This window comes from Ictalurus furcatus, chromosome 15 (assembly GCF_023375685.1).
Source record: "Ictalurus furcatus strain D&B chromosome 15, Billie_1.0, whole genome shotgun sequence".
Classification (NCBI taxonomy): Eukaryota; Metazoa; Chordata; class Actinopteri; order Siluriformes; family Ictaluridae; genus Ictalurus; species Ictalurus furcatus.
In genome coordinates, this window is record NC_071269.1 from 2,224,690 (window position 1) to 2,238,044 (window position 13,355).

General features: G+C 37.9%; 1 protein-coding gene across 1 annotated transcript; it reads left to right on the forward strand.

Annotated features, from left to right (window-relative positions):
* The first annotated feature begins 7,446 nt into the window (after positions 1-7,446).
* On the forward strand, positions 7,447-13,076 carry pfdn4 (prefoldin subunit 4). The gene is made up of 4 exons (XM_053644226.1): positions 7,447-7,523; positions 9,935-10,042; positions 10,148-10,288; positions 12,710-13,076. The coding sequence occupies exons 1-4, from the start codon at positions 7,497-7,499 to the stop codon at positions 12,839-12,841; spliced, it is 408 nt and encodes a 135-aa protein (XP_053500201.1). The 5' UTR covers positions 7,447-7,496; the 3' UTR covers positions 12,842-13,076.
* Positions 13,077-13,355: the final 279 nt, after the last annotated feature.

Sequence of the window (13,355 nt, forward strand, 5' to 3'; positions counted from 1 at the left end):
AAAGCAAACACAGCACTAATGTGAAACCATAATCGAGATCCACTGGCAATACAGTTCATGTTTCTACTTATGACATTAGAGAGGGCTTCGTTAAGTTTAAGCCTCTTTCAGATAGCCACCATACTGTAGGTTGTGGCAGTAATGATGGAGAATGTGAGTACGCATCTCACATTACAAATGTATCATGCTTAAAAAATTTGTGGTTAATGTTTATTTTTTTTCCATGAGTACATTGTAACATGAGTTCAAGTTATAAATGACGAGTGGATGCAATAAGTTTTTCATTCATGAATTATTTACAATGTCCAGATTCTATCTATCTATCTATCTATCTATCCCTCTATCTATCTATCTATCTATCTATCTATCCCTCTATCTATCTATATATCCCTCTGTCTGTCTGTCTGTCTATCTATCTATCTATCTATCTATCTATCTGTCTGTCTATGTATCTATCTATCATCTATCTATCCCTCTATCTATCTATCTATCTATCTATCTGTCTGTCTGTCTGTCTATCTATCTGTCTATCTGTCTATCTATCTATCTATCTATCTATATATATATATATCCCTCTATCTATCTATCTATCTATCTATCTATCTATATATCCCTCTATCTATCTGTCTGTCTGTCTGTCTGTCTATCTATCTATCTATTTATCTATCTATCTATCCCTCTATCTATCTATCCCTCTATCTATCTATCTATCTATCTGTCTGTCTGTCTGTCTGTCTATCTATCTATCTATCTATCTATCTATCTATATCTATCTATCTATCTATCTATCTATCCATCTATCAATTTTTTGTAATCAGCATTATATATTTTAGATTTGAATGTTAATTTTTGTTTATATCAGATCTATCTATCTATCTATCTATCTATCTATCTATCTGTCTGTCTGTCTGTCTGTCTATCTATCTATCCCTCTATCTATCTATCTATCTATCATCTATATATCCCTCTATCTATCTATCTATCTATCTATCCATCTATCCATCTACCTATCTATCTATCTATCTATCTATCTATCTCTCCCTCTATCTATCCATCTATCTATCCCTCTATCTATCTATCCATCTATCTATCCATCTATCTATCCCTCTATCTATCCATCTATCTATCTATCTATCTATCTATCTAACAAAAATTAACATTAAAATGTAAAATATCTAATGTTGATTACAAAAAATAAATAAACAAAATCTAGCAATATTCTTGAAAGAAAGTACACCGTTTAGGACGGTTGCAAGATTAAGGCATTCATTTGCGTGTGCCACAATTTAATTTGATTTTTTACTAAGTTTTGGACTTTGTGTAGAAAGTTAAATACTAGTGGCATGAGAAACTAGCCTAGCAAATAGCCTAGAAAGCAACTGAAATCAGGACAATGACTTATATTAAATGGCAGCAACGGTGATGTACCTCTTATATGTTGCTACTATGCATGAACGGGTGAAGACATGCACATTTGTGCTACCTGTTGATTTGTTATTGCAAAACACACAAAAAAAGTGAAGCCTGTCTTAAGAAAACACGCATTTTCTTGATCCAAGTGTGAGAGCAGCATTCTTGGTCTCAATTTAGAATCCCACATTTTGTCTGTGTTGCACAACAACGACAAAAAAAAAATTATGCTGAATCTGCCGCTTTCATTTTGATGCAAAGAAATATTTTTGTTGATTTCATTTCTGCTTTTCAGACATGCCAAAATGAGCTTTTCTTCACTGCTTAAACGATTTAATAATTTTGTACAATTTGCCTCCCATAATGTATATGGTTAAGTAGTTTAAAAAAAAAAAAAAATTTTACCTTTCTAATGAGAGTGTGACCATCGGTAATGTGTGACTAAATCAAACGGCATAATTGTACTCCAACATGTGTGCTTAGAAATCTAAAGCTTGTGAGCACTGAGTATAGTTCATTATCTGAGCAAAGAGTCCATTTTGCTTTAGGTTGATCATCTTTCGATTTTCACGCTCTCCGCTCAGCATCATGTGTTGCTAGAACATTCCATAAATTCCAGTTTTTTGAGAGACTTTGAGGCTTTGTGTCCAATGCCACCCTTATAAAGAAAAAAATAAATAAATAAACATGTCTGACCCAGAATCCACCTGGAACCTGGTTTGGAAAGGTTCTTGACTAGACATGTGCTACTTGGAAGAGTCTCTGAAAAGGAAAATATTTTGTATGTGTATGTGTATAAACCTAAGAACCTAAATCTAACTCTTTTTTTCTTCCTAATATGCATTTAAAGTGGAATTAGAATGAAATCTTTAAATGTGATTTTCACTGTTTTCACATTCGGAAGTAAACTTTAAAATGCTAGAACTTGAGATACATCAAAAGAGAAACGTATTTCAGTTCAGGAAAGCCCGTAGCTTCCAGAACTATATATAGTGTAAATTGGTATTATTTTGTTTAAATATCTCATTATTTTCATTTAGTACTGCAATTCAGAATCTACATAAGATATCTAAATGTTTCTCCGAAGACAAAATAATAACAATTTATACTGATCATCAAAAGTTCAAAAGTTTACACCCCCCTGGCTCTTAATGTATCGTGTTGCCTTCTTGAGCATCAGTGAACGTTTGCACCTTTTGTAATAGTCGTGTACGAGTCCCTCAGTCGTCCTCAGTGTGAAAAGACGGATCTCGACATCATATAGTCGCTGTTGGAAAGGGCTCAAATATGCAGAGGATGCTGGAAAAGTAAAGAATGTGCAGGACCTGGAGGATTTTTCTGAAGAACAGTGGGGCAGTTTAACTGCTCAGGACAAACAAGGGACTCGTGAACAACTCTCACAAAACACAAACGCAGTAACCCAGGTAACGACACACGGGATTAATAATCAAGGGTGTGTAAACTTTTGAATTGGCTCATTTGTGTAAATTCAGTTATTATTGTGTCTTGTGGACTATATGTAAACATCTGTTATGTGAAATAGTTTATTCAGGGCAAGACTAAATACACAACAATATAAATTTTTTTTATGATTCCTCTTATTTATTTATTTATCTATTTATTTATTTAAAATGAATAACATTTTGCAGACTCTGTAAGGTGTATGTAAACTTAAGGCCTCAACTGTATAGTAAAAAGTTTACCGTCTGAAGGGTTTTCCCAGGCCACCACACAATTGTAGACTGGCTTGGGGGTGCTCTCTACTAACCTACAGCCCTGTATGTAAAGTCGTTTACAGCAGTGGTTCTCAAAGTGGAGTCCGGGGACTGCAAGGGGTCCGTGTAGTGTTCCCGGGGGTTCTGCAAAAAAATTTTTCCCATTTAGTTACAGCAGTGGAAATCCCAAAACACCAGTGAACTCGTATACTTAGCAGCCAGTTTGACTGATCACTTGAACTGAATTGGTTTAATACAAATCTCAATAAATCAAAAACGACCTGGACTATAAACAACACTTACTTGGATCTATTGTGCTTTCTCTCAAACTTTACAGGAATTAAAAGCTTTAAGGCTGTAATAAATAGACATAATATTATTGTACACATTTAAACAAAAATGATCGTGGAAAATTTATATATATATATATATATATATATATATATATATATATATATATATATATATATATATATATATATGTAGGGGGGGAGGGGGGGTTCTTTTTCAATGATAGAGTCCCTAGCTACAAAAAGTTTGAGACTTTACAGTGTCTCTAATGTTTTTTAATCTGCGCTCTGAGTCAACAATACAAAGTCTATTCTTTAAAGTCGTGAAATTTTTCTGCTGCTCACGCCCAATCCAGGAATTTAGTTCATTCTCATGCATTCCTATAGTGTAGAGGCTTGAATTTAATCACGGAAACAAGAAAGAACATTTCCTTTCACTCAAACTAATCTATTATTTAAAAATAGTTTGCCCCCTGAACAAAGAAGCCAACATGCCCAAAGTGTATAACCCTAGTCACAGTGATGCATGATGATGGAAAACACGAACAAAGCCATAAACTGCACTCGGACCGATCGTCTATTGCTCAGAGTTAATAATGTGGTAATAAATGGAGGCTGGAGTTACAGTGTAAATGTCACATTGTAAATGTACACAGTGGAGGCGGAAGAGAAATTCCTTTCTGGTTGCCCTCTGCCATCATGAAAGGAATTCTTCAGACATGCGAGGCATCGAAGTCCTTAAAGGCCCCCTAGGAATTCCAGTGTGTATAGCTTCACCAGTCCAAAAATCCATATTTATTCAAATAAACCAATAGCCTTGTGTGGCTGAGCATTTAACAAAAAAAAATAATACATTTTTGCAAAAGTAAAAAAAGAAATATTATTATGTCCCTGCACAGCTGTAATATGTGTTGGTATTTATTAGCTATGTTTAAATCTAAATCAGAGGTTCTCAACCTTCTTTTGTAACTAAAGCCCCCCCCAAGCCTCCTCTATCATGTGGCACCCCCCCCCAATAATGGAGGAGACCGAGTATAATGATTATCTATTCTATATAAAATCTATCTGTATAGTATATATACACCTAATCTATAATCTGTTTTAGATAGATAGATACATAGATAGATTTTTTTGCTTTTGTGTTTTTGTACTTTTTAAATTATTTTTCATAGCTTTTATGATTTTTTAAAATAACTTTTACGACTTTTATAAAACTATATAACGGACAGGTGTGGACCATGAATGATCAAAAATGTTTCTGAACGCTATAATTACTTTGAACGAGAGAACTAGGCTGTAATAACGTGGACTGTTTTACGTGTGAAACATGTTGCATTCGTCTCGCGTTCTAAAAGCATTCGCATGTGAATGATGTAAATTGGGAGGAAGGGCGCGTCTCGTCATCCATGACGTTGTTAAATCTCCGGCTCTCGGCCCCTCGCCGAACAGAGCGGACGCAGAGAGAGGTGAGAGTGCAGCGGGAAAGCAAGACCTCGCACTCGCAGGACAGAACTAGTGATATTTGGAAAGTCGCTAAGGTTTGTCCAAAAAGTCACTAGATTTGTCGTTAGGTGCTTTTTTTTTTTTTGCAAAAAAGTCGCTAAGTCAGCAGCACTGGTACTGCACTGACAGCGAGATAAACGGCAGGCAAAGCTCCGCCTCTCCCAGCAAAAAGAACATACAGAGGGAGAGGGAACGCGGGGTTTTTCATCTATACACATGCTATTTGAAAAGCAATAAAATACACTGAGTACACAAATGATGCCCTGTCTGTGTTTTTTTCTTGAAAATAATTTGCGACCCCCTTCCGATCTCTCCGCGCCCCCCTGGTTGAGAACCACTGATCTAAATCAATAATAAAATCATCATAAAACAGGCTGCAAGCATTGTGCTAATATTTGCCTTAGGGTGCAGCAAGCTTGCTGTTTACAAAGTGGATGTTTACTAAAGAGACACCAAGGAACAAGATAGAGAGAATATCTATTATTAAAATAAATGTTGTTTACTTTTCAAACCAGGAATTGGCTCTGTCTAGTGAATTGTGTAAAGATTGGTTTAATGATTAATTTTGACACTTTTTTAAACAACATATGTGAAGCAACCAAGAGGTCACGGGTAACTCTGAAGGAGCTGGAGAGATTCCACAATATATTGGAGAAACTGCTCACAGGGCAACCATGGCCCAGACGTGGCAAGCCATATGAAATCCTGTTTGAAGTTTGCCTAAAGGCATGTTGGACTCATGTGGAACAGGTTCTCTGGTCTGATGAGACAAAAAAAGGCCTTGGAACCAAGCACTACATTTGGCACGAACCAATCACTGCTTATCGTCTTGAGAACTCCATCCCCACTATGAAGCATGGTGGTGGTAGCATGATGTTGAGAGTTACCCTTGGCCTCGTGGTTACTTCTCTGACTTGACAGCCTCCTCGAGGCAAAATATTGTTCAGGAATGGTCTGAGGAACACGACGAAGAGTTCAAGGTGTTGACTTGGCCTCCAAATTCTCCAGAACTCAATTCGATCGAGCATATATGGGATGTGCTGGACAAACAAGTCTGACCCATGGAGGCCCCACCTCGCAACTTACAGGACTTAAAGGATCTGCTGCTGACATCTTGGTGCCAGAAACCACAGCACACCTTCAGAGGTCTTGTGGAGTCTATGGGTCCGAGCTGTTTTGGTGGCACAAGGGCGACGTACACAATATTAGGCAGTCGGTTTTAATGTTATGGCTGATCATTGTAGAGTCACTGTTGTGCCATTATATTCTCATTTTTAATGGAAATTAAAGTATTTTTTTTTTAATAAGCAAACCATAATTGGAACATTTACCAAGCTTCCTCCTGGATTTGTTTTGATGTCTCCAAGGTTTTCATGATGCTGTCTGTTAAGGTGTAATCTCCAATAGACACTGGGGCCTTCCAAGAACAGCTTCAAGGGGAGTGAATAATTATGCAAGGCACTGGACAAAGGCGCATTAAAACAGTATTGGAAGCTATGTTCACACAGAAATGTACTGAGATTCAAAAGCCCTGACTAATGAACAGAACTGTAGCACTGATAATACATTGAATGCACACATACACACACACTGAAGGTCTGAAGGTGTATGATTGAATGTTTGAAATCAGTGTTGCAGACAAAAATATAATTGTGCCAACATATTCATTCCTTTCATTAGAAAACATTTTATCTACAATTTTTTTTTTTTAATGGATGACTTGGAGAGTATTCCGAAAAGCAGAAATATTCCGAAAAGCAGCCAATAAGTGTGCAGCAATGGTGGGAATGCCTTTAATACTGTTTAAAAAGCATCTCAGGGAAATTCCTCAAGAAATCGGTTGAGAAATCGCCAAGAATACATTTCTGGAAATTGTAGTCAAAAAGGGCGTCGACTTTGAAGATGTTAAAATATTTAATTATTTTGATTTATTTTGGATTTTGTTATCACAACATAATTCCCATAGTTCCATTTGTGTTATTCCAGAGTCTTTAAGACTTTATTATTATTATAAAATGTGTGTGTGGGGGGGGGGGGGGACTGGTGGTGTATATATAATATAATATTTAAATATCTTGTTATAATAACAACAACAATAACAACAACAATAATATGGTATTATTATTATTTATTATTTATTTTTCACCACTTATTGTTTCTTTATTTGTTGTTACATTAGTCACACTATTTTGTCCAGTAGATGTCAGTATTTCTACAACGTCCTTATTTCACCGCACATGTACAAAACAGGAATTTCAGTGTTTTTTTGTAAACTGTTATAAATCAGTTTAAGTCATCTGTTTAAAAAAAACTGTTAAAAATCGAAGCGACTTGAAAGAAATTTAATTTCGCATTTAATAATCGACACTTTCTGCGTCGCTCACCGTTTACTGACAACGGGTGTTCTTTTCCCCACCCGCATTTCGATCAATTCCGGCTTCTGCGCTAGGATTGATTAAGTGAATTGTCCAATCAGATTGAGAGTACGAACTAATAGCCAATCCTCGCGAGGGAGGCGGGATTTGTTAAAAATACAGGGTTGGAAGAACGCCATAAGGGCTTCCACTTCCGTTTTAAGATGGCAGCCACCGTCAAGAAATCTGTCGTAAGTCTCTCTGCGCTTTGTGTTAGTTTTAAAATTACTATCGGATTTCTGTTTAGGTTTACTTAGCGTTTTGACTTTTGCGTAAATGGTAGTTTGTATGTGTGATTCTTTGGAAATATTATTCGTTGCTAATTCTGTTGCTAGACCGTTAGCTAGCGAGTCACGCCAATTAGGACCAGGTTCAGAATGAATATCTCCCTATTTGGCAACACTGAACTGGATTTCTAAGGCATTTTATACACTATACACTATAAAATATCATTAATCTTACCTGGTTTGTGCATATTAAGCTTGTTTCTGCAAGCGGCTTCTTATAATCAAATCCATTAAAGGAAAAGTCCACTCTCAAACGCATTAAATATGTCTGCATTGACATGTTTGTGTTATATTTAGTGATTCTCTTGCTAAACTGTTAGTTGGCGCTGTATTTTCATTCTCCCTGTGAGAAGGTAGGGATTGTGCGCCGTGCTGACGTCACAGGAGGGCGTGCCTAACCCTGGTGCAGTTATGATGGTGGTTGATGGGAAATTTCGAGGCATGAAACCGTCTTTCGCAGTGATGTTTGTTGGTAAATGAGACATTTTTTTTTTAGCTGTACTCGTGTTCGACGCACATGAATCGACGATGGCTGAATGCGCGTTATGATGACATCACATGACGTGTCTGGGCTGAAGTCTGTGGTAATTTATTAAAAAAAGGAAGGGCGAGTTTCCCTGAATATTGTGGTGTGTGCTTGCTTTTGCGTTAATTTCTGCGATCGCCAAATCCTGGTGGGACGGACAACACAAACTAGCGATATACAGTGCAGACAACAAACAGCAGGCATATTATATACGGTTTACAGACGATATACTCGAAGAAATGGAGACAGCAAACACTGGACACACCCCGTATGCGTTGCGGCTCTATGACGTATACTCTCGCTGTCCACTTTAATAGACACACCTGCTCGTTTATACCTAATGTCTTGCAGATACAGGTCAAGAGCCTCAGGTAATGTTCACATCATATCAGAACAGGAGAAAAAACCTCAGTGGCTTTAATCATGGCATGGTTGTTTGTGCCAGAAGGGTCGGTTTGAGTATTTCAGAAACTGTTGATCTCCTGGGATTTTCACACGCGGCGGTCTCTGGAGTTTACACAGAACGGTGTGTGTGGAGGGTCTGCAGGCTGAGACAGCTTGTTGAGAGATTTCCGAGGAGAATGACCAGACTGGGAGTCTATAGTGGTGAGCTGAAAAGCGTCTCCGAATGCACAAGACATCGAATCTTGAGGTGGATGGGCTGTCGAGTTATGTATTATGTCTTATGCATTCTGGGATGCTTTTCTGCTCACTACGGTTGTACAGAGTGCTTATTTGAGACATCAGGTTCCCCTCCTGTCAGCCAAGAACAGGAATCTGGGGCTATCATGGGTACTCACCCAAACTGGACAGTTGAAGTTTTTGGTTTTTTTTAAATCAATTGGACTTTTCCCAGTCTTCATCTGTTTATTTTGAGTGAGTCTGTGCCCATAATAGCCTCAGATTCCTGTTCTTGGCTGTCAGGAGTGGAACCCAGTGTGGTCTTCTGCTGTTGTCGCTGATCTCCCTCGAAGTTCGATGTTTTGTGCACGCTGAGATGCTTTTCTGCTCACCACGGTTGTAAAGAGTGATTATTTGAGTTACTATATCCTTCCTGGCAACTCGAACCAATCTGACCATTTCTTCTGACCTCTCTTATCAGCAAGGCGTTTCCACCCACAGGTCTGGCGCTCATACAATGTTTTGTTTTTTCTAGACAACATTCTGTGTAAACTGTAGAGAACGTTGTGTGTGAGAACATCCCAGAAGATCTACGCCATGATCAAAGTCATAGAAATCACACTTTTTTTTTTCTTTCTCTCTTTCTTCTTTTCTCCGTTCTGATGTTTGGTTGGATTTTTTTTTTTTTTTTTTTTGCGTTAGTGCTGCTGCCACATGATTGGCTGATCGGATAAGTGCATTAATGAGCAGGCGTTCCTAATAAAGTGGAGGGTGAGTGTACATTGACTTCCAGCTTGGCTAGCTAGTGATCTACAAGATGATGAGTACAATGCCTGTACAAAGTTGAAGCTTTGGAAGCTGATCTGTTTAAGCAGAGTGTACACTAAAAGACTGAAGGTCTCTTTAGCTAGACGTGAATTCCCACTGGTGCTGCAGGTAGTCAAACGGCATTGTGGGTAATGAAGGAAACCAGCATAAGGAAGTTTAAATCAACTTAGGATTTAGTCGTTAAATAACGTTCTGAACAATTAAGCATAATGTATCGATTACGCAAGTCATTCGGGGTGTATTTTTCTTTTCTTTTTTTTTTTTTTCTTTAACTTTCTTTAGAAATGAAAAGATGTTCTGCGTTTAGACAGTAGTCATTACGCACTTATCTCCTTCTCAGGCGGTCGAAGATGTCAATGTCACATTCGAAGACCAGCAGAAGATTAATAAGTTTGCTAGGAGCACAAATCGGGTGACCGAGTTGAAGGATGAAATAGAAGCCAAAAAAGTAAGCCCGTGTTTATGCCATTGACTGAAATATTAATATTCTGACGCTCCACGCCGATCACTATCCTGTTTATTGGAGTTCTTTCTTTCTTTCTTTCTTTTCCAGAAATCTCTTCAGAATTTAGAGGATGCAAGCGAGGACCTTTTAATGCTGGAGGACGATGATCTCCCGATCCCATATCACATCGGAGATGTTTTCATCAGTCACACGCAGGAGGACACGCTGCTGATGCTAGAGGCCGCTAAGGTCAGCGATTACCCTTTAAAGCGCAACTCGAGCAAATGCCATGAGTAACAAAAACTGTGTTTTTTATCTCTTATATCGATCATGTGACTTTAAACAAACGTGATGTTCAGTTACTGGTGTGTTTCATGACAAAACGTTGCCGTGGACAGGAGTCGAGTAAGGTGACTTGTACTAGAAAGCGGAGTTTATCACTCGGACATGCTCTTCTACCCAACACTAGTGAGGACCCTGAATATTGGGCTTCATGAATGTATAGTTGCAGAGATCAGTTAGCGGTGGGAAGTTTAGGCTGTGTAGAGTTTAGAAGTTTAGAGGAAAGACAACCAATTTGTCTTAGTTTGGTTGTCGCTGTGCATTCTGAACTCCTTAAGCCTTTATGTATTTTTTTAAATGAGGTTTTAACGTCCCTGGTTTTAAAGAAGCTGTGGTTTTTGTTTGTGCGCCACCCGCAATTCCCCACCCCCCCATACTGCTTATTTGCGCCATGGAGGAAAATAAATTTAAAAAGGTAATTGCGACGTTATATCTCGCAATTCTGACTTTATTACTCCGCAATCGCGAGTTTAAATCTCACAATTTTGACCTTTTCTCGCGGTTTGGACATCCACTTGACATTTAGTGGCTTGCAAAGAACGCACCGACGAAGCGTCAGTCATTCTCTGTAAATGGGCTATATACTGTAAGAACAACATTCGTCAGCTAGTCAGGACGAGGAAAGCCAGATGCTAGCGCACTCGTTACCTGTAGTCAGTCACATTTCAGGTACTGCTTCAAGTGGATGTCTAAATTGCAAGGAGGGGGCAGAATTACAAGATTTAAATCGGCCGTTGTGATAAATAACCCCCCCCCCCATGTCGGAAATGGGCTCCGCTGAGAAAGCAGTAAGTGCAAAAATCCATTGTCACTCCCATTGTTTTGAAAACTTACTATTCTGATACTGGAGACTCCTTCCATAAGTGTGAAATAAATGGATTTCATGTGATTCGTTCACATGAAAATCACATGAAAATGAATCATACGTAAATGAATCACATGAAAATGTATCATACGTAAATGAATCACATGAATATGAATCACATGAAAATGAATAAATAATTAAATAAAAAATTAAAAGACAAAAAAAATAAATAAACGGATTTGTACAGAAACCGTCACCATATCAACGGTTATACTCCATAAATGTCCATATGAATGATTGTCACTGTAGAAATGATAAAGTATTAGAATTAGTAATTAACTGTTAATATAAACATGTGATTTGACATGCAGTTGGTCTTACTGTCAGAGCTGCTCTAAGGGAAACACCTGAATACATCTCTGCTGTGTCTTAGTCATTAAAGTCTTGCATTTATTTATTTATTTATTTATTTATTTATTTATTTATTTATGCGTGTGGCAGCCTGGGAAATCCATAGACATGTCAAATTGTTCAATTTTTATGTTTTCTATTGTTCTGAACACTATACGCTTTGCTGAACTGAAATGTTTCTCTCTTTTTTGCATGCGACTAGAAGTGAAGGTACTGCTTAAGATGTACAAATAATATCTTTTTTTTTAATTATTTTAAAGCTTTTAGGTTTGTTCTTTAATAAATAAAATCTTTCCACAAATGTTTTTGGTGACATCTAGGGCTGTGATGGTGGCCTTAATGTCACTCTATCTATCTATCTATCTATCTATCATTTTATAGGCTAAAATTAAATCAATTACATGAGGGTTTATTTTAGAACTTCCATCAGTGAAGCTCAATACCGCCTTGTTGTCGTGTTGTTGCAATGAGAAACGTGGCGTGGGATATGGTATTGTGATTGCCGCAGGGAGAAGGAGAAGTGGATGGAGTGAAACACAGTCGCACATTTCTCTCTCGTTAGGCACAAATCCAAAATGCTCCCAGATCGCCAACGTAACATTTGGCTTCCTAACAAGATCCATCACAGCAGCAGAACCCGAAGTGAAATAGCAGGATTTGCCTGGCTGGATTTTGCTCAAACAAACTCGCGCCAAACTAACAGACACCACCATATAAGGCGTTTTGATTATGTTTACGTAATTTGTGTATTAATGTAAAATCTCCCGCTATATGGTAGGCTATGAATACAAATGAATATAACTATTGTTATTATTACACTTGTATACAAAATGTTGTAATTTATACTTGTCCTAGTGCCCACTCATGCAGAAACCTTAATGTGGCGTGTGATGTGACACTACCACAGGAGACAAACTACCACTACGGTTGTCATGGCCACACTCACAGCCCTAGTGACCTCAAAAGCTGATTTTTCCAGAATTCAGCCACATTGATCCATTGACAGTTTTTCCCAGGCCACTACACCTGAGCTAAATAATGTAGACTTTGCCATCCAGGCCAACATATAGAATTTTTTTTAAAGAATGTTCTCGATGTCCCCATCTCTACAGGAAACACTGAAGGAGGAAATCAAATCTCTGGAAGGTCGAGTAACATCAATACAGGAAGTCCTCGGAGATCTCAAGGTTCAGTTGTATGCCAAATTTGGGAACAACATTAATCTGGAAGCTGATGAAAGCTGAGTGCTTCAGTATTTGGACTATTTCACAAACTGACACCACCAGTTCCCTATATGGAGCTTAGAACCAGATCTGTTTGAGTTTGCAGCACTATTCATGGTTTCAGTGTTGTATGGGTGGTTATACTTCTGTACTTAAAGCATTGTTTGTGATTCTTTCAGAAGAGACTAGTCATGAGCATTCATAGTCCAGAGTAGTTAACTGTTGTTAAAATAAAAAGTATGAACTGATGATTTCACTTGAGTGTTCCATTATTTTCTAGTGCTCACTTTTTGACTCGACATGCCCAGACTTGTGTGTGTGTGTGTGTGTGTGTGTGTGTGTGTGTGTTTCCCCCCCCAAGCTTTTAAATTTATCTTGCAGCTTTAAATGCCAGCTTATTTAAAGTTTTTTAGAAAGTTTAGGAAACTCCTATAAAGCTATATTGAGTCCGTCTGTGGAGGGCTGCATGCATTAATTAAACACTAGCCATTTACAGAAGAGGTGAAAATTTCCTGTGAAGATAATGTCTGGGAGA